Below are 23,329 nucleotides of genomic sequence, written 5' to 3'. Positions count from 1 at the left end.
TGATAAAAAAAGTCAAGTCTGATTTTAAATGACAATTTATATTGTACTAATTCTCAGTACTAATTGCTTAGGAGCAACATAATGTCAACCATATTGAATTTTATTTTGCATCTATAGTCTGTTAAAAAAATATTATCAGGTCTGTCCTAGCTTTATTCTATGTTTATGGTCTCTTTTAGACTGAATGGCTGAGAGCCTTTGCCTTCTCCTTGAGAAGTAAATCAAAACAAAAAAAAATATTTATGGTCTCAGTTTGACTTCAATTGATCAGTTCGTAGTTATCGTTGGATTTTCTGAAATGTGTTTCCTGAGAAATAAACTTTGTTATTTTCGAAAAACAGTGAGTTTTACGTAAAGTGGAGAGTGATTCATCATGTGTGCATGTAGCTTGACATAATTATTGTAGTGATTTTGATGATTGATGTAACGAACCAGTGTACGGCAAGATGGACGAATTGTCTAAGGGCATGACACAAACAGGAAGCACCGCTACAACTGACAAAATTCAAGAAAATGATGGTAAAAAATCCAAATTATTTGTGTCTCATAATTTTTCTAAGGTTTTGGGCTACATGTATAATTTTAATGTTTATGGTCAATTGCAGGAAAGTAAAAGAACCAAAAATTATGATTTTAAAAAAAATCAAACGTACTAATTACAATTCATTATGAATTGTGTCTTAATAACTTGCCCCAACTCATATTCAAGGATTAATCAAAAAACAACAGCAAACCAGTAGGAGGCTTAATGTATTTTTATTAAGTAAAGTATGTTTTTTTGTAAAATATTGTTCGAACACAATGAAAATGTAAGGTCAGAAATGATCTAATATATTTAGACTTCATATTATGTTGTTTATATTTGCCATGTCTCTTTTACATAATAGTATTCTTGATAATTAGTAACATTGTATTTATATTATTATTCTCTTATGATGCTATATTATGCTATACATGCTACATTAAAATTGACATTAATAAATTATTATATTTTTTTTTTATCTAAAATGGCAACGAAAGAATCTATAAAAATGTAAGTGCGCAGTGTTAGCATGGACGTTGCTAGTCGTTTTCCAGGGGTGCCTTTGTCTGAGCAATTTAAAAGACTTCAATGTAATTGCAGTTTTTGAATTTTTGCATTTAAAATATAACCTCAATTATAACAATATCAAGTAGATTAAAAGATGTTTTTTTTCAAAGTTTTGGTTAAAGTGATTTGCATAGTAGGCAATGCCAGTCAACACCCATTAGCAATGCCTATGAATTTTAGATAAATACCACTTTTATCAACATTTGAACTCTCATTTATACAAATGTTGCTTGTGGTTTCAATTGTGTTTAAAAGTGTGCCTGCTGTAAAGATATCTAAATTATTCCATATATTTAAGTAAAATCACTTCTATGTTCTGGGGCAAAGTACCAGGATAAAAATGATCAAGAATGTGGTCCACATATGTGGAGATTTTCATTGAAATGTATTCAGGTATTTCTCAGTTTAATAATCGCATTAACCAAACATTCAGATTTATACAATTGGTAAGAAAAAGATACAATTATTAAATATTTATTATATTTGTTCAATCATTTATAAAAAATAAAGGGAATTCTGTATTGTGCTTGGGATAGTTCAATGGAACAAGGACTAGTAAATACCACCTATAAGTATAGCAAATACATGTTTTTTTGTGGTTACTTTGTATTTTATATATCCATCTCCTTTTGATACTTTGTCAATTGCCATTGCTTGTTAGCAGTATTATCCTTTGCTCTATAATATAAAATTTCATATGAAAATTTGTTTAGGTCAAATTCAGCATTATATTATAGTTTAATATAATTGATATTTTAATGTGTTATTGAAAATTTATCTTAAAAGACATAAAAATGCAATTAATTTCTAGTTTGACCTTATAGCTGTATATGCTGATATGAGATAACCTAAACCTTCTCAACCTCTACGTAACACATTCAAAGTCGCTTTATTATTTAATTGCATATAGGATACAAAAAGAGATTTCAAAGCAATGAAGAGAACTGTATTGAAATCGGCAAATATATGAAGGTTTTCAAATATAATGTATTAATTGTCCCATTCATCTACAATGTTCCAACATATAAAATACTAAATGTTTTGCTTATGAGAAAGATCTATCCCAGAATAAAGTCCTACAACGTAGTTTTCCAGGATAAAAGTAGTCTATATGTTTTTGCAGGATAGGATAGGATATACCTGTATGCAAAATTTCATGTAAATAAGTTTAGCCAATTTTTTATTTATTTTTAACGAATATCCAAACAACTTTAAAAATGTTGGCATTTATAATAAGAAAGTAAATATTAAAATAAAAACAAACATTTGGTATTTTACTTTTGTTATAGAAAGTATCAGTAAATCTGTGGGTGCATTATAGATTTTTGAATAATTAACCCTTTACTTGCAATTTTAATGTAAAGTTCAGGTAGAAAGCAAAATTTTTTTATTTATGCCTAAAAATATAATTTTGTTTTACATCTGCAAATCTTACTAATATTTTAAATGAAAAAGTTAGTGAAAATGTGTGGATGTTTGTTCAATGTACTTAGTGACAGGTAAATGGATTTGGATGAAATTTGGGACCCATAGCTGATATTGTGGAATAAAATAGATGGTATTTGTATTATGGCAATTTGCTCCCATGGGAAATATTTTAATTTCAACCAGATCCTTTGAGTACATGACACTGCATTTTATAGATGTCACTATGGATCACTACAGTTCTGGTGAGCAACTAGCTAGAATCATTTATAATTCTAATATAATCATTTTATTATAAAAATAAAGATATGTCAGGGCATAAAATGGTTAAATATGAAAATGGTAAGATTTTATTTAGAGGCACTGCAATACCCAGGGAGTACCAGAGAAGAGCAACTGCTCTCTTCATCCTGCTCACCCTGGATTCAACATTCGTATATACTTACTTCTGTATGTACTTGTGTTGAATGATGGGTCTTACCTATATTGGAATTTCCACTTTATTAAAACAAATTACTCTTAAGAAATTATGTAGTAGTATAATACTGAATTCTAAAGGTAATTTGTGTCAATTAAATGTGTCCAAGGCGTAAAGGTATGATAAAACCTTGTAGTCCGATATACTTGGGGACTTGCCTTATACAACACACAGAACAGTCATAAAACTTGAAGAATTTTAGCCCTAGAAAAAGCCGAGTTTGGCAGACGGAAGGATTTAGCACCACAGGCAGACAGCATCCATTCTGTAAGACAGATTATAATACGCAAATCTTTAAGAGAATAATTGGCTCATGTGTCTAACATTTGTGGATTTTAAGGCTTGACTGCCGAAACTTGGACTGTCCTGGAATGCTTATAGTGTTGTCAAGATGATGTCGCTGTATCGAAATGCTGAAATGTCTATACGAATCTGCCACTATGTGTCCAAATACAGAATCAGCAGTTAGGACCCATCCTGCTAAATAGAGGGAGCAGATAGGGGGTTGTCATATTCCTGAAACTGTTCACAAGCACGCTGGAGGATTTGTTCAACGCGCTGGACTCTAAAAGTATTGCATTAACATACAGGGCGATTACACTTCGCACTTGGGATTCGCAGATAGTATAGTCTTAAAGGCGCAATCCCTGGAGGAGCTGCTCAACAGATGCTGAACTGCCTGGCATAAGCTTCACTATCAAAAGGTCTTAATTTAAATCTGGGTAAAACCAAAATCATTATCAACAATCACCTTGATCCAAGAGCTCTTGTTGTGAACAACCATCATATCAAAGTTGTCTCTGTATAAACTTGTTCAGATTCTGCAATTAGGAAGAAACAACGTCGAGAAGAAAGTTAAAAAATTGGATCCAGCTGGTCATTGGCAAATTACGTAATGTTTTCTAGTCACTTTTACTACAATGGTTGAAAATAATTTACTGGTGGTAGGTCTCTCATATGTGAGAATCAGTTTGGGTAGGAACAACTGCAATATCTATTTTAGCCGGCAAGCAGCAGTGTATAGTATCGGTTGTGTTCCGTTTTGAAATACTGCGTAGCCACTGTAACTATTGGACATAATAAGTCTTAACATCTCATGTCTCAGGATGGCGAGCGCAGTGGAATATCAAACAATACTTTCTAATTCAAGGTGTAGGATAGTATTTCTACTGTTTATGGGCGGTCGTATCGCTTACCATTAGGTGAACGGTAAGCTTGCTTCGTCATTCAAGGCAATTAAAAAAAAAATATCCGCAATCATGAGGTTGATTAGGTTAGGTTGGCTTCCCCGTGCAAAAAGCGTGGCTGGGCGTGTTGGAAACATGGCGTGATGAAAGTTTGGCGGGAGCGCGGCGCAATAGTCACACATACAACATATTGCGTGTCGCGGGGCTAAGATGAGTTGAACACCCCGAACTAGGCTTGGCGGCGCGCATCACCTGCCATTATTTTCTAAAACAAATTCCACGATTTGCTCAATTTAATGATTTATGTCGGACGATTTTGTGGCACAAGTTCTATTACTTTTGCTTGAGCTAAAAAGCTAAAAAGAAAAAAAATGGATGCACAAAATAGATATAAAACGAACGAGACAAGAATATGGAGAAAAACAAGTAAATTATTCAGCCATTTTTGTGTTTTAAAATAGCTTCGTAGCATTGCAAATTATTGTAAAATATGAAGACAACTTAATACATATAAAAAGGAAAATTAATAACTACTTATACATAAAAAGTCCTCTAGTATGCTAGTAAGACTATGGTCTTACACTTCAGCTATTGCTACCCGAAGCATGACCACGTGTCAGACTCAGCGTCTGCCAGATGGAGTGTATAGCTTTGAACTTTGACATAGCCAAAGCTTTTGATTCTGTCTGGCACCGTGGTATTCTTTCCCAGCTTCCGTCATTCAGTTTGCCCGATAACATGTGTGCGTAGATTTCTGGTTTTCTGCATGGGCGTAGAATACGTGTCGTAGTTAATGGGCACGCTTCGAAGCTCATGACAGTAAATGCCGGAGTTCCACAGGGCTCGGTGCTGTCGCCCACCTTGTCTATTCCGGTTATCAATGATACGTTATCGCTTGGCAACATTCATTGTTATGCAGATGACAGCACGGTTCATAGGCAACACTGCTATGAGCCCCCTAGTTCGCGGGTGGACACTGTGAGAAAGCGTGAGGATCATGTCATTGGGGCCATCCGGACTCTGGGCTTCACTTGTATATGGGATTAAGAGAACCTGCTTGAATTCAATGCCATAAAAAAGCAGGTGTGTGTAACACGTGTAAAGTATCCCCGTTTCGTCCTCCCCCCACACTTCAGGGTGTTTCAATGTCTCTGCGGAATAACCTGGGTATCCTTGGTGCGTATACCGGTGTGATCTGAATCCAGGGAATCACTAGACGTTAAGTGCGTTGGGATATGATCGTAGGACGTGTAACATCGTACAAATCAAATAACTCTCTATTGCTATTACATATATACCGCTATTACGTTCCACTTGTTCGATCGAGAGTTTCCGTAAAGTAAGTAAATAATATTTACCGTGCTAACAAACAGGATATCTGTATTTCGCTGTTCCCTGGCTGACCCGGACTAACCTCATGCAATAATAATAATAATAATAATATCAGCTCTGTATTATATACTTGCCCACTGCTGAGCACGAGCCTCCTCTACTACTAAGAGGGATTAGGCCTTAGTCCACTACGCTGGCCTAGTGCGGATTGGTAGACTTCACATATCTTCGAAATTCCTATAGAGAACTTCTCAGATGTGCAGGTACCTCATGCAATAATTAGTCTAATTTTAATTGAGTATTTATTGTTTTCAATTAGTTTTCTAGTTAAGTATATAGAATCTTCTGACTTGTTTCTTCAAATTTATCGAAAAACTTCTATACACTGAGATTCGATCCTTACATATACAATTATTGTCGTTAAAAAAAGGATTAAAATCGTTCGATCTAGCACTTGTGAAAAATTGCAAGTGTTTGTATAAATTAATATACGAAGACGCGTAACCTTAGCAATTATATATTTTTTTTTAGCTAAAGGTAATAGCTGATTTCTTTGATTGTTATTTATGTACTATTTCTTCAATTATTTTTCACTCATGAAGGGTAAGTTATTCATGGTGCCACAGAGATCGGAATATGCTCTTTTTATGGATTTTAAAATTTCTTTAATATATACGTTTTTAGAGATTAGTCCGAATTATACCTGTAAAGGTCTTATCTTTCGCACACATTTCTAAAAGTACGGTATCTTTTTAAAGCCCTATAAACCATTAACTGTTATATTTAAGGAAATAAAAAAATATATACCATTTAGTATATTTAACAATATAGTAGCCAAGTTAATGATTCCTTATGATAACTTCTATAGAAGTTTTGTAAAAAAAGATATTCGTGAATATTGTTTAACATGCTGAAAAAGCTTCTCATTTTACCCCATTGCACCATATATCTGCCACATCACGCAGTGTTGGAAACCTGAGCAAGACAAGCTAGTTTTTAACGCCCGGTCAACTTTTTCGTTTGTATAAAGTGCAGGTACGGCTGGGTATGGAATACTGCTCGTACCTTTGGCCAATACTTGTTCGATGATGCAGACGTGAAGAACAACTTTAGAGTCACTATACAGTTGCGGACGGATGTCGCTTCTGTAAGCGTGTTGTCTGTTGATACTGCCTGTATCATGGCGAATGCTTTAAGGCATTGTTCAAATTGATCCCTTCCTTTCCTTTCCTCAGTAAACCACACGTTCTGGCATGCGCAACCACAGCTTGATGGTTAAAACTATCACGGCCAATTTATTTTGCTGCACCATCAGGGTTTGGCATAGTTTGCCTAGGCGCGTGTTTCCTCTTTCCTATAATCTCGGCTCCTACCGTCGTAGCGTGAAGAAGCATCTTAGTAGGTCGGCATGATCGTGTCATATGGCATGAAATAGCCAACTGTTGCCACTCGATACTTTATCTGGATCAGGTGCAATGTAGTCACTTTGCCATGCCAGGATAAGAAAAATAATGAGATCCGCTTGACAGATTGCCTGAAATAAATATAAAAAAAAGGTCCGTAAAAGTATTAATTCCCTAAATAATCCAATCTCACTAATTTTCCTCCCAAATTTGGAGAAAACTCGAAAGAAGAACATTACATAATTGTCAGTTGGTCAACATAGAGCGCGTTGTTCGTCGTGGCAAGATCACGCGCGTCCTATCATGAACTGTGAAACATTGTGACTTGGTTTTCTATATTAAAAAAATATTCAGCCCTAGCTCCAGAGTTGGAAAGTTGGCGGTGTATTACCTCCTTGCCTCGGAAAGCACGTTAAGCCGTTGGTCCTGCGCCTAATATCTCTTCAGTCATGTCGGTTTGCCGTCTCACTAAACTATGATCGTGAAGGAACAGTGAGTGAACCTGTGTATTGCGCACACTTGTCCACTATTATAATATAATATGTTGCGTACCTAGCTTATGCCTGTTGTGATTGGACGTCGAAATTCGGCTTGGAGGGTAGGAGGAAAATTGAACATTTGTGAAAATGTCTGGTTGGGTGTTTAGCATCGATGCAGAGACTAATAAATAAACTTAGATGAAATTTGGCACACATATCGAGGGTATAGTGCTAAAACCCAATAAGTGCCAAAAAATCAAAAATCGTTTTATTGGTCTATCTTAATGAGTTTTTGACGCTCTTTCTATTGGTCTAATCCAATAAGCGGAAATCACAGTATAAAGCGAATTACTTAATGTAATAACCCAATAAAGTGGCCACTTTGCAACATTAATGATAAACTAAAACACCATAAAGTGAGTTAACTAGATAAATAATATTTTTAATTTACGCTTAAAGCAGTTATAGCTATTTATTTGTTTTGAGTGTTCAATGATTACCACTTAAATTACCAACGACATAAGGTAAAATCCATTATTTAGTATTTAACGGGTTTTACCTTTAATTACCTATATCTGAAAACAAACTAAACCAAAGGTTTAAAACAAAATAAATGTGTTTTTTGGGTTTCATTTTTCGATTTTATTTCAAAAGATATAAGTTATGTTGAGTTATATGGTATTTGTTTCCTTTGTTAACTAACTTTCTTCAAATTATGTTTAAGGAAGAACCCAATCAATCAAATTTTTAGCGTTATTGTTGACAGTTTGTAACAATAGCCCGCGAGTTTTGTTTTTAATTGTTCTCAATTTAGTGCTAATTATTTATGTTAAGCACTACGATGGGTGATCGAGGAAGGAAATTTGTGCAATTAGCTTGCATTTAGACGCTGATATCAGGTGTACGCTCATTTTGTGAGTACTTTTTCGTATATACAAAGTTACTTCTAATAAGAGATCGTTATGATTTAATTTTTAATAATTTAATAAGCTTCTCAATTAGATAATTACAAATTAAATCAAATTAAAAATTACAAAAAGAATCCAATTATAAGGATCGTACAGTTAGCATGAAATAATTTTTCAATAACACATTTCCAAGTCGTCATCGTTTTTTTTAAGCGACCTTAATGTTAGTGTAGATATCAAATAGCAGATTAAGCAGATTCGTTCGGAGTTTTCAATAGTGACGATCAATGCGGCAACAAAGAACCACCTAAGAAAACGAGCTCTAAAATCTAAATATGTTGGATTTGTCCAACAACCCATAGAATCTTTTCCTGTAATTGAATCCCAATACTGTAGTAAAGATAGTAAAAAGTATTAGGCCCCTGGCGTTAAATCTATAAATAACATGTGTTGATTATAACAGGAAATTTTCAGATTAATGAAAAGTAGTAGTTTCAGCAATCATCAATATCGTAACATATTTAATGATAAATATAAATTAAGTTTTTTTTTTCATTAATAAAAAGGCTTAATAAATATGTAACATTTGTCCAAAATATGAAAAATCCAAGTGGAAAGATCTTTTTAAAAAAAATATGAAAACCATTTAAATCTAAAAATAAATGTCATGCAGCGAAAGATGCAAATAAAATTCGCACTTAAATACAGAATACTCTTTTATGTCTATACTATGGATTTGCAAGCGGAGTTGCTCATAACAAATGGAGGAGAAGGTACATTATAGGTATACTACATGGAAAAATTTGTGTCGTACAATTTTACGATATATGAATCAAATTACCCAACAAAGCCTCTGTTGGAGTAAGTTAATTGGTAAAACAGGGAGTTCTGAAATATACCAATATCTGTAAAGGACCAAACAAGAATCAGTACGTTTCAGTTCTTCTGTTGAAAACATTGATCATTCAATATAATTAAACAGAAATTCTTAAAGCGCAGCAACATGCATATAGAGGTGGACTCCATGCATGCTGCTTCCAATAAACAGCGTTAAAAAATAAAACAATAAGTAGCGTAAGTGAGTGGAAGAACGTTTTTGCAGAAGCTAGAAAGAAGAGGACTAAGACTATTACGAAAAAAGATAGATAAGAAATAATTGAAATCAATACTAGTTCTAAAGTGAAAGAATTAAAATTTAATAAAATGTTAGACTTGAAATGTGTGTAAAATGCCAATTAATACACCTAAAAACAAATAAGGACTTGTTGAATATGTGCGAGAAACTCATTACACCCGAGAAACTCCTATTGATAAAGACCTACACCAAACTACCAACGTCTCTTAGTGATAAAGAGTGATTTATCCTGTTTTTTGTGACTTTCATACAGTAAACTAATTGACAAATTAAAATAAATGTTTAATTTCTCTTGGGGTAAAACCCAATAAGTCGGCACCCTTTGTAACTTATATTTTTTTACGATAAAATTGATTACCCCAGAAACTTAAAAATATGTTATTACACTACTTAGATACATAGACTTTTAGCACAAAATAATTATTATGACGATATTATTTGAATGTCAAATATTTTGGTGCTTAAAACTTAAACATTGAATATCTCGAAAGTAACAATTTCATACTTATTGGCTTTTAGCACTATACCCTCGATATACGACATGCACTACATTAATATATAAGCGAATTAGCTTATTGACACGTAATAATATTTTTTATTACGTGTCAATTGTAACTTGTAGTATGTCTATTATGTATCAGTGGCGAAGGGTGAAATTTTTCAAAAGGTAACCCGGTGTAAAAAAAATTTACGTCAGTTAAGATATCGGGGGCAATTTATCGGAAAACAAAAATGAAGACAACGAATTAGTCTTGAATCGAAATCGACAAACATTGACATGCCTACTAAATTACCTATTATGCGTAAATAATTGAAACATCCATAAAATCGAACAATAAACGTAGATAATTCTCCTTCCATTAATCACAAATATTACTACCTACGTATTAATTTGTCATAACAGCAAACAAAAGTAAGTATTCAAATTATAACCACACTACGAACCTATGATTATCTGTTTATTTTCAAAATAAACTGTAAGTAAATGTAATTTCTCTTTATAGAAATAGGTATCACAATCGCCAAACAGACCAACAGTGTAAATGCACCTACATGATAAACTTATATAATTATCAATTTAAATAATCAAGAAAGGTTATTCGTTAATTTTTGCTTGTATCGTGGTGATATTTTAAATGCAGTAAAATATAATATTTATTTTCTTCTAACAAACATTTTGTGTCTGAAATCAAAAACTTTCAGATCTTTTTCAAATATTTAACCATCTAAATACTAATATGTGAAATCACGTACTAATAATATACTTACGTAAAGGTAGACATTAACTGATCACAAAGTAGTTAGATATTTCCATTATAATACACTTTTATTTGTAGTTTCTAAATAAACAAAGCGCCGGTAACTAAATATCATAGAACTATCAAAAAATAAAATGAATATTATGAGAATTTACAAACACCGTAACTTGGTAGTATAATAAATTATGATGTTTGAAGGACGTAAAAAGCGATAACTATACAAAGTCGGTTAACGTGAAGCCGAACTAGCTCAGGGGCCTTATTATGTATGATAGTGTAAACGCGTAACACGGCCGTGTCATGTTCGAGAAATGTGCGTGGAATGGTATTCTGTAAGCCAAATTTCTTAGTCCTAAACATGATGCGTTGTGGTACGTGCTTGTTACGCACTGTTAAAATAACGTGCGGGATAGAGAATAAGGCCCCTGGTTACCTTTGCCCATATCGTCGATGTAGGTGGAGAACTAAATAACTCGGATTTTGGCCATTTTGGACTTTCATCACTTTTGTGTTGCCATAAAACATGGCGCATATTTTGGCCTAACAAGCATTTCATTATTTTATCCCGTTTCGAAATTATAGCTTTTTTATGTTAAAAGTGGAAAAATAAATATATTCAAATAATATATATTTTGTTGTAGAAAAAGTAAATAATTAAATAATAAAATCAATAAATTGCGACTTATAATCTGTTCAATATTAAAGAAATTAAATAAAAAGAGTTGTTTAATTCTTCCTCGAGTCTATTGTTTAACAAATTAATCAATTAGTGTGTAGAAGAACTAAACAACTTGATTTGTTTAATTTAGACATTGAAAATCCTAATGGTATTAACTTTAATAAACTCTATAATTGTAATTATTTAACCTTATAATTACTTCACCATATGGTTTCTAGTGTGGCAAAACTAAATAACTATACGAGTATTTAGTTTATTTCAGTAAACTTACAAAACATTGTCGTGGCAAAATTAGATAAGAAGATTTTATTTTTTTATATTTTTGTTCTTCAGGTCAGAGTTTTTTTGTTAATGCATATTATAATAGATAATCAGACCTAAGATATATAAAAATACCGACATTAAAATTATTTATAGTTTTTTAGTAACGCTTAAAAATAACGAAAAAAAAATAGTTAATTGCGTTTATCTCGAAACTAGAAATTTTGAGTTATTTAGTTCTCCCACCTACAGCGACGATATCTTCAACGCGATTTCGACAAACACTAGCATAGAAAGTGCTGCCATCTATATTAAAAAAACATACTATAACATTAAGCCGCTTGACAGCGGGTTACCTTGCGCCTGTAGCGTCACAATTTCACTTTGGTAACGGAATTTCTGGGGAACTAAATACAGGATGCGCCATCTAATGTTATTTAAAATAAGTAATCGATATCGATTAAATTTAATTCAACGGGCTAATGGCCGATAGATGTCATTATTAAGGTATCATTAATTAATAATTTAAGCTATTATAATTATTGTCCATTGTCTGATATGTTTTAAATTTAAAGTTACCTATTAAATATATTGTTTAGTATCACGGAAAACCTAAAAGGGAAGCCGGTGGGAATCGGCTTGTATGGACGCTGCGCCACTGTTATGTATATTTAAGATAAATGTCTACTTCGTTTGAATTCCTCTTGTTTTGTGATATTGTTGCTCACTTGAAATAATATTGTGCCAGTAAAAAACGATCGAGCGATTTTTTGCGATTCCCATATCGTGTTGTTTACAGTGAAATAAGCTATCGAACAGTCTTGGTTTTTTTCTCACTTAGCGGCGGACAAAAGATTTGTACATATTGTACTATAGAACCCAAACTTGTAAAAAAAATCCTTTTATATTCATTAAGACACATTATGATTACGACTACGCATCGTAAAACTAACCAAGAGATAAATTTAATATAATAATTCAAAACTTATTGCCAAGTTTGAATGCTTTTTCGAATTCCTGTAAAAATATTCTGCCCGTTTCTATACCACAAGTCTCAAAATTGTCATCGTGTAAAATTTTATATTTTATGTGGTTTCCTAGATACATATTATGTAACTTAAGTGTTCAAATACTTTGACGCCAGTTTGACATAGTTATTGTACCAATAGTATAGATAGCATAGCTAAAATGCGCTGCGTTTGCAGATGGCGTAAAGCGTGGTTTGCGGCACGCACGCCAACCATGCTAGCGTTGGTAGAACAACTGCGGTCGTACCTCAGTGGAGGATGTGAGTGCGTCGCATGGCGTGGTCTCGTTACCTTTTCTCAATGCTCATACATCACCAATTAATTAAGCTGTATATAAAATTAAAAACGATTGCAATAAACTTTAATATTAGCAAAGGGGGCTTAACGCGTACGCGTATAAAACTGTTGATATTACGTAGAACATCAGAAACGTTATGCATCCATTTCGTTTAAATATTATGCACACAAATTAATAGTAGAATAGTGACATAAATAATGTTAAGATTTAGTGACGTATATTATACGCATTAGCTAGTATAATGGGTTTGTCAAGAAATAAAGTGATACTTAAATAATTTTATTTAAAAATAAACAATACACCGAAGTCACTTAACATATAGTAACAAAATTCATACAAAATGGGACATTTATAGTTGGATTTTGAATGAAATATGATTTAGATGAAATTGATGTAATGATTAAAACATGGTATACAAATGGCTTATTTATGAATATAATACAGTAAATTGTACCTTATTGAACAAAGGATACAACTTTTTTCTTAATAAGTTATCGTAAGACACGATGTTGGTAACAAGGAAGTAACACATCGGGAGAAAACTCCCACCTCATTGGAATAATAATTTCTAATGCGCATGTGATTTGTCGGTCACAGGAACGGGTGTTAGGAAATAAACATGTGATTAAAATAAATTGTCTAATATCCAACTATGTGTTTCTGCATGGTTTTTTTTTTTATTACTAAAAGCAACTGTTTCCAATTATCATTATTCCAATTTCCATTAGACAGCCTTATAAAACATGTCATCAGCATTGCTTACTTAATATTCTACTGTAAAGATGCTTGAATTGATGGAGTGTTTCCTTTTTGCACTAATTGTGCAATTACTCACATACGAACGATAGTAAACCTTGATCTCCTAAGGTTACGTTAAATATATGTCATTAAATATTAAGCTCATCTTGACGTGCCACACTTGAGGTTTTTGAGTGTATGGCGATATTAACTTTGTTGTAAATGTTATGTCGTATATCGTTACTTCATCAATCACAGATGCGCTTTACTTAATTAATTAGTTAATCATCAACTTTAAGGATTCTGCTAAATTGAAACTGAAGTAATAATGATTGCCGATGACCGATATTTATACGAGTCGGCATTTGGTCTGCATACCTGTGCACAGAATTCTTGAAGGATCAAAGAAGGCGTTGCATCGTCTGGTTCTTTTCAAGAGGATTTTGGTAATCAGATAAATCATGTTTATGGCGCACGATTTCCTTATGCGAAATTTTCTCCTAACCTCATTTAGATTGAAGATTGAGGCGTACTTGTAAACTGTTGCAATGAAGGTAGTGTAGGAAGCATAAGGTAGAAGGGGTGATTACTGACTAGTAAATAAAAAGTAACAAATGTTAAGATTTGATTACGATTTTTTTGTTTTCCATGTTTGTATGTATGTTGAGAAGGTGAAATAAAATAAAAAAAAAATCACAACATACGACATAAGGTTAGAATTTTAATTTTAGTAGTCAGATTTTCAACAACATACTTTTTGTTTAGACTTTTGATAAACTCGCCAAATTAGATTTTAGCCAATGTACAAATACCTCATTCAGATGTTAAGACAACCCTCTTTATAAACATGAACGAACGTGAAACACAATTACAATAATAATTATGTAATTTTGTCGATTGCAATTAATGTGAATGTAATCTGATTACATTTGCCCTAATAAGAAGTAATCGGATTACACGTAATCCTTATTACTAATCTCATTACAAAAGTAATCAATGTCGCCCCACACTAATACTAATATTATTTTCATTAATGCTCGAATTACATAGGTATAGATACATACCTATATAGCTTCAAAGATTTTGTCGTAGGTGCTATATTCCTTTTCGCTGTACACTTTTTAGGAAGTAAAATATAATCCATAGATTTGTTGGGAACGAAGATGTAATTTTCCACATTTTATCTTTTGAAGCATTGTCACGTTGTGTAACACGCCTTGTTTATCTTAACAATTATTCTGAAGTGTTTGAGAAGTACTCACCATATACGTGTTTTGATTTGAGAAGTGAATAAACTGCACATTAAAAAATACTTTTCTTAAAATATTATACGCTTATTTTTGCGACTGTCTTAAAGCCTAACCTCATTTTAAATGTCTTGTGATGTTATTATGAGATCATGCATGTTTGAAGTTATGTCGTCCTAAGCGAGTTATACCTAACTAAAAGGTCTTTTCACCATCTGTCAAGTGCAATATACAAGATACAGAAAAGAAGTGACGTTGAACACCATTGAATAACGTCATGAATAGCTGACGTTAAACACCGACGCTCTACGAAGTCTGCAGCTGCTGAACATTCGGCAGAAGGTTCCAAATATTATCTACGACTAGATAAGTTACAAATCCTAGCCAAAGAATACCAATTCCTACATAGGATGAATCGGGAGGCTATTGAAATTAAAAAACATCTGAATTTCAACAGAGAAGATGGTTGAAGGGTTGCATAAGCCTGGGATCCTGTTCTACATTTAATTAAATCGGAACCCAAAAGACCAGCTGCCAGATTTCAAGACGCTGTAAGCTCATTCTGCATATATCGAACCTTCAATCGGACTTTCAACTAAAAAAATATAATAATTATAAAATGTAACTTTGACATTTCGGACGACCAACACCTCAGTGCGCTTCTTGACCATGTAGGCTTCAGTTTTCGAAATTTAAATATACCTAGAGAAATTTCAAATATACCGCGATAAAATTGAAAAACTAGTTTTTTATGAATGACTTACATTTCGCGTAAATAGAAGAAATCATTAGGTCTGTACTTTTTATCTTCAGATGAATGTCATATAATAATCAGCCAGTAAGCTAGTAACTAAATAAAGCAAAGACAAGTGACGTGACGCGGATTTCGGTCTTCGCATTACCGCAAAATGAACAAATGTCATTTGTTTTGTTTGTTACAATAATGCGTGCAGTGTCCAGGCGTTGACGAGATTGCTCAATCAGGATTTGTTTTTTTTCATGAATAGTAATTCATAGTCATCGTGTGACCGTCTTCATAATATAAAAACTGAATAAATTTGGCTGTTCGCCCTAATGAAGTTGTCTAGCCATTTTTTTTAAATTAAATGGAATTAAATAATTTATTTGTACCAGCAAAATGTTATGCGTTATGTACATTCCGTCAATATTAATTTTACCAACAGTTTGGAAAGCAGATTTTACCAAAGAAAAACGGGCAAGAAACTCTGGTGTTGCTTTTTTCAAAATCTGTATGAGGTATCGTTTAGAGTAGTTCATTCATATATTTGCACAATATGTAAGAAATAAATAACAAATTTCCATACGAGTGCACAATTCTCTCAGAAATCATGAAATACTTGAACCTGAAGTTCTCCAATAATAATATTAAAACAAAATGTGTTCAGGAAATATAATATCTATCTTTTTAATAATAAACCAAGTAACTTGGTGACCAGTGTATACAAGTAAAGTAAAATATTATTATTTTTATATTAATTTTTTCAATAGTGAAACAGTTTAATTGATTACTGTAGTTTTAGTTTTAATTAATTCGAGTAACAAGTCAGGAGACTATTTTAAGCAATATAAACTTGTTTTTTTTTTTTCATTTAATAGAGTTTATTTGGAAATTTTAGGCTAATTACTGATTGTTAAGGTTATTTTATTTTAAAAGAAACTACGAAGAGCTTAATATACTGAACTTTTTACACAATATCGGCCTAAAATAACGAGTTGCTCAGATTGCAGTGAACACTCCAAAAGTAACTAGCTGGTACCCGGCACGTTGCTGCTGCAGAAGAAATGGTTATGAAAATATCGTTTGGGACCTGTAAATTTATATTTGGAAAAGCATTGAAGTAAGAGTCTAAGACTTGACTCTAAGTAGTAGTATTTAAATTCTCATTCAAAGACATTTGTCGGCTGGTAAGGCACGCGCGCCGCCTACTGACAGTTAATTCTAATATTAATTATGCCTATAACCTTCGCGCAAGTGCAACCAATAAGTTAAGAAAGTTTATAATTTATCGCAACCGAACAAACACGTTTTTTTTGTTTTATCGGTTAAAGTATCTTATGACTACCACCCAGCCGAGGGGCGTGCCTGAGCGATTATGTTGGGTTCACCATGTTGAGACGCCTGGAAAGATGATAAACGTCAGACGACCGCCGGGCCGAATCCCTAATTATCTATTTATATACACCCTACCTACGGCATACCAACTAAAACTCCGCGGTGACCATCTTCGACACATTAGGGACAGCTGTGAGCTACCTACGACGGAAGTGTCTGAGTTGTCGTCTACGACCGCCCCTACGCGATGCCGCCTAGAGCGACCTGTCTCCTGTTGTGGGGGACTCAAAATCCCTCTTGCACCGAAGGATGCCTTCGGGGTCAACGACAGCGTAAGGCCTACCTTCGACGCTGCCGTCCATCCCGGGTGTCACAATAATGTAATCTAATGGCAGACAGGATATATCGTTGTGTAATTGTCCAATCGCACCAAATCTACAGGGTGTAATCGAATGACCATAGTATATGAAGCATAAAATACGAACAAATACACTTTATATTTTTTTTTTGTGAAAGAGTTCTACACGCGTAATAATTTTCATTTTTGGTGTCGCACGGTGCCGCCACTCCTCGGACACTGCACGACTAAATACGGTCAAAACCACGATTACAATATACCGTGTGAAGTTTGTTTCAAACATCAATAATCGATTTAGGCATACATTTTAAATTTTTACTTTATTTGAAATATTGTACGATAAATGTAATTTTGATTATCAGGCTCGTCGAATCCCGTGGTGTATGTAAATGAGTCGTGTTTGGAGTGTGAGCGGGTACGCGCGGCATGCGAGCGGTTGGGCGCGCTGGTGCCGGTGACGGTGCCGGATGCGCTGCCGCAGCCGCAGCAGTCGCCCCCCTCGCCCTCTTACCTCATCACCTCTCCCTTTGAAGGCGAGCTCTTCGACACTGCACATAGGGCGAAATACAGGTTAGTTATGTAATAAATAAACAACCACTATGCGTTTTCATTTAGTAACCTCTTATAAATAGCAATGTTTTCTTAAACACAGGAAATTTAAAATGTCTCTCTTAATAAGGGTCTCTTATAGGTGTAAAGAATATTACCAATCAGAAAAATTATGTATTTCATCCTAAATGTGATGACGTGTAAAAAAGTTGTTAACGAGATGTTATTGACATTTATTTTGGCATCGGCAGCGGGTGCGGGCGCGGGCGCGTTGCCTGTGTACTGTGTAGGCTTAACGAGCGACGGATGCTGTGTATAAACGCGTTGACTTTTTGTGCTGGTGTGCCTACTCTATTATGTGCGCATGCTTTCATTTGACGTCGTCGCTCTAAAATAGCTTTCATTTACTATTAATTATTCTTCTGATAAAATCGCTAATGATAATAAAATTTTGAATTCGCGTTAAAACTAATCAATATTCCGTTCACAAACTAGTAGCAATTAATTTAAGAGTCATTTTTATTCATGACTCATTTAGCAATTAAGTACATATTAACAAAGTAATCAGTCATGAACTATAAGAATGATTCGTATTCGATATCGTGTGTTTTTACAGGAGTAAAGTCCTTTAACTTTTAATGAACGTAATATTAGTAAGTACCTAACTACGTGGGTTTGTTAGTAATTCATGGTCGATTGAACATGTTTATTAAGATATTAAGTATACAATGTGCTCATTAATACAAATCGATAAGTACTTAGCAAAATTGGTAATATGTATTTTTATTAGAAATGTGTTCACTGAGAAGGCGTGTGTCGATGGTAGTTTGCGGAGAGGAAGCACACAACCCTCAGATGAACTTAAATTGTCTCTGTGCTACGCTAATTAGCTGTTACATTATATATCGACCTAAAGCTTTTTTTCCTTTCTGATGTTCTTTGTAGCCTAGTTCACTTTTATTCCTAGCATGAACATTCCTTTACCGCTTAATATCTCGTTATTTTTTAAGTAATAGATATTCTAATCGTAATATGATCTAGAGCAGTCTACCCCTGCCAGATAATGATTACTGCACGCGCCAAGGATCAGAATAGGCATTCTTGGTATCAAGCAAATGGTAATGTTATTCTCGAAGTTCGCTTGAATAGAACTGCACGCGATGTAATGCCTTTGAAGTACTCCGTGCGGCTTTAATTGTTTATTGTTTTACGTATTATTATATCTTATGATTTACGTAAGTCTGGCGCTTTCTGATTAACGCTTAGTCATACTTTAATTGGTAATCTAAGGATAAGCCCCATAAACATTTCATAGCCTCTTAAGACATCGGAAATGCAATCTGAAATTATTAGAAACAAGGATTTACAAATAGATATTATTGTTTTTGTATATTTTGCCAACAAAGGTGGTCAACATATTTTTTCAAGGGGGTTGTTTAATTTTTTTTTAAGTTGGTTATTACGGATAACGTTCAATGAATAAATTATATCCAGTACCTATAGACGCAACTGATTTTAAAATCATAATATGAATCTATTATAGCACCACTGCTGATGTCAAAAATCTTGTGATACGAGTATAGAGTTTACAAAGTTTTTTTATGTTGATCGCTTATTCCATAAAAAAATATATGATGTAAGTATAATATTCTTCTATTCAGCTTCACATTTCATTTTATTATTATGTATTAAGGCCCTCCCCCGAGCAAACGGCCTTGAGCATTATTTCTATAAATAATTTCAGTGACTTTTGAAAATTTTAAACTGACAGGCAACCCGACACAACTTATAGCATACTAATAATATGCATAAAGCGGTCTGGTCTGGTCTAAAATTACAAAAAGGAAGCCGTCAGAAATCGGATTATATGGAGCCTTTGCCACTGATTCCTAATAAACTGGTTTATCTTATAGTGTTGGTTGTAAATTAAAGTGTACTCTTAACTTTAGGATGAGATTAACGGAATCAGAAATTTTAGTGGCATTTTTATTATAAACTTAATGAAACATAATTCACATTATAAAAATATTTAATCAACCAATGCTAAGATAACATATTATAAGAATAAGTAGCTAGCTAAACAAGAAATAGCTTCTAAAAAAACTTTTAGCACGTCGTTTTGCTGGGGCACCGTTTTAAGTATGTGTAGGAAAAGTTTCTGATAGTGTCCTTATTTAAATTGCTAGTTTCGATTCGTTCGTTACTTGTGATTTTCATGTACGTACAAGGTCTGTGCAGCAAGGTCGGCGTGTTAGAATGATGAAATTATGCCGCGCAATATTCATTTGTGTGAAAGCAGTCTTACGTATGTAATTTGTAAGGTAGGTTAGCAGCCCGGGACAATGACGCGACGCGAGGCGCGAGTGAGGCGACCACCGCACCCTGAGTCTGGATTCAGGGCTGTTTACGCACGTGGAAGCTTCCACTCATAAAGCAAAACGTATATTTATTTGGTGACCGTATTTCATGGAAGCATGGTTGTAAATAAAGGCGTGTGTAAGTGAATGTGTACAAAGCGGTGCCGGTGCGTCGGCAGTCGGCAGTGCGCGCATCTGCCGTCGTACTGCGAGGGTCGCCCTTGTGGCCACGCGACGCTCCTCGCTATTTTCGGCCTCACATTCCTCACGACTGTTTTTCAATCTAACGTGGAACGCATAACGCGCATGCCGTTTGCGCCTTTGTTATTGCCGCATATACGAAAGAATTAAACTGTTTATCTTCTCGAATTAAGACGATTCATGAGTTAACGATAATAGTACGAAAATCGAGGAAACCGGATGATAAGGTTTTATAAAATAAACCTGGCGGCATTTGTTACAATGTTTAATAGTGTCAGTGAATGTGTTCATTGTAAAGTGTTTGTGTGGGATAAACTTGGGACTAGTGCCTGATCAACTGTGAACGGAATGACGATGGGGCCCACACGGTTACCACCTACGCCCGAGGAAATGGAACCGACACAAGAGCTCCACGCGCTAATGGAGCCGAAAACACCGGATTCCACGATGCTCATGTGTGATTTGTAAGGCACTTAAAGATAACTAAACAATGTTAATTTGAACGTTTAAGACACTGGTTTAATATGGGATAATAATGAAATATAAATGAGTAGAAAATTTATACTAGAATTAACTTTTCTAAGCAATGAAACCTTTTCTAGGTAGCTGTCAAAGTACCAATACCAAACAAACTTTGATGTAAAAGCACTGCTTGACACGGCATTGTACGCGTCACCCTAAAGCATTGCATGTTAAATCTCACAACCGTCATGAATTACACTAACTAGATGCCCAGCCTTCAAAGATGAAGACAACAGTGCTGACTTGATGTTGCTTCGCGCAGAAATGGCCATGGTGATGGTGAAACTACCAGACGGTCAGACATCTGCCACGTAAATCCTACTTAAACAATATAATTCTAATACAAGTTCATATACTTGCCTCTAGACAAATATATTACACCATCTAATAGATAGTTCTCGCGTAAGTAAGTATATATGTAGTGAGTTGTGACGTATATAACAAATATAATATAACACATTACGTCTACTCTTCTTACAGATTTCGATCTTGTAACGTTTATGCTGAAAAACTAAACCATATTGTGGTTGTTTAAATAAATAATAATTGATTAAATATAACTGTTTTAAGTAGGAACCGTATTATACCTACATATCGAGTTAATACTTTTCTGTTTTTTATAAAATTGTATAAGACTAACAGATCAAATACCTGTTGCTAACCGTCACGCATGCGCATACAGTGGGAAAATCTTCGCAGATCAGTGAATACCTTAAAACTGCATGACATGCCCTGGAATCCTGTTCCTTTGGATATCAGATGTTTAGTTCCATAACGTCCCGCTATTTGAGTGGGTTAAATTTCTTTAAATTAGGATTATCGAACTCAACTGAATACTGCAGCTTGGCGGAACATAAGTTAAATAGAATGGTGAAACCGACCGACTTCTAGTTAGACAGGTGACATGCAAGATTTATTACAGATTCATGCATGAATAATAATTATTACTTAGAATGTAATTAGACATGCACGAATTAAAAATAGAATCAATAAAAAAAAATGTAGTGTAACATTTTGACCCGAGCAAATTTAATCTTAGCCTTTAAGGTTGTAAAATGCTGTGTAATTTTATAACATCTGAAATATAATTTTATTGTTATGTTAGCGTGGGCAGTACATTTTGTGTCGTTGTTGATACCATTATGGCCACATTATATTTCAGCATAAAATTTAACACAATGCGAATTTCAAAACTTATTTTAAAAACATATACTTTTGAAATTCATGTGACTCCATAAAAAGTTACTGTAAAATACTTAAATGCTTAATAACAAGCTAATTTCAGTTAAGTACTCTTTTTATAGTGAAATATCCAAATTACCTATAGGCGGAATATGAAGATAACGAGAGATATATCGTCTCTTGTCAGGCTATATTGTAATTAAACTGTACCGCATTTGCAATTAGCTGCAGTATATATTCTAGGTACTTGCAGCTGTGCATGAAAAATAACTTGGACTTCACTTATGCCGCGTCCTGACATCGTATTCGGATACGCTCAGTGCGGACGGGGGCTACATGTGTTACGTAACAGAACACGAACTCGATAAATTAAATTCGCTCTCCTTTGAAAGCATGGATGGTAACATCATGTGATTCTCCTGTGCTTACCGGCTTATCAAATTAAAAGGGAGATAGAAACAGTTTGCCATTTTTGGGATGCGAAACGTCATTGTTTTCGTGGTTTACTTTTATCCTCTAGATAGCGTCATGCATATATTTTATTTTTTCATGTTTCGTATAACTATAATGTTGTAATATTATTATTGAAATTTCGGAAGATTACGTCTTAAACTATAAATATACGCGGTTATGTACCCATACCATACCGTATAAGAAAAACCTACAAAAGCTAAAATAACATTATTAGTAATTGTGTTGGTGGTGATTGTTTATAAACTCGCGGAATTTGTGTGTAAGTCATCTACTATTTGTACAACAGTACGGTTATGTCGACACAGCTGTGCTGTAGCATGTATGAGACGCGAGTCCGTACCATGTGTGAGTGACGAGTGACGTGCAACGTCGGCGCGGCGCGGCGTCGTCGTCCTCGCACGTTCGCGGCACGCAAACCGCACTCACTTGTACTTTACGTTTCAGTTGAACAGTGCGTCACGCTGCTACAACTGGCCGCCCACCACATCTACGAAATCTTTTAATTCATGTCTCTGGGAACAAGTAGTGTTGTCTATTAATAAAATTATTAACATATTCTAGATTACCGTAGCGAGATATATTGTGCGTGCGACTTATTCTGCCATAGTAATCGAGAGGGCAGTAAGTTAAAAGCGTTAATTTTTTTATTACTGATCGGGAATGTA

At 34.1% G+C, this 23,329-nt stretch overlaps 1 protein-coding gene across 5 annotated transcripts in view; it reads left to right on the top strand.

The window, feature by feature from the left end:
• Nucleotides 1-223: 223 nt before the first annotated feature.
• Nucleotides 224-23,329, top strand: part of LOC115445078 (protein ECT2) — a 40,898-nt gene continuing 17,792 nt past the window's right edge. For 3 of the 5 annotated variants that reach the window (XM_037444310.1, XM_037444309.1, XM_037444307.1), the window contains exons 1-2: nucleotides 12,810-12,924; nucleotides 17,742-17,949. In XM_037444310.1, coding sequence (XP_037300207.1) covers nucleotides 12,825-12,924; nucleotides 17,742-17,949 — 308 coding nt within the window. In that variant the 5' untranslated portion in view covers nucleotides 12,810-12,824. Of the gene's footprint in view, nucleotides 520-12,809; nucleotides 12,925-17,741; nucleotides 17,950-20,472; nucleotides 20,951-23,329 lie in introns of those variants that run through there. The other 2 variants (XM_037444308.1, XM_037444311.1) reach the window with 2 other exon arrangements.

The sequence above is a fragment of the Manduca sexta genome, chromosome 28 (assembly GCF_014839805.1).
Source record: "Manduca sexta isolate Smith_Timp_Sample1 chromosome 28, JHU_Msex_v1.0, whole genome shotgun sequence".
NCBI classification, from domain to species: Eukaryota; Metazoa; Arthropoda; class Insecta; order Lepidoptera; family Sphingidae; genus Manduca; species Manduca sexta.
The sequence above is the reverse complement of the archived record's forward strand: the minus strand, read 5'-3'. Positions and strand labels throughout refer to the sequence as shown.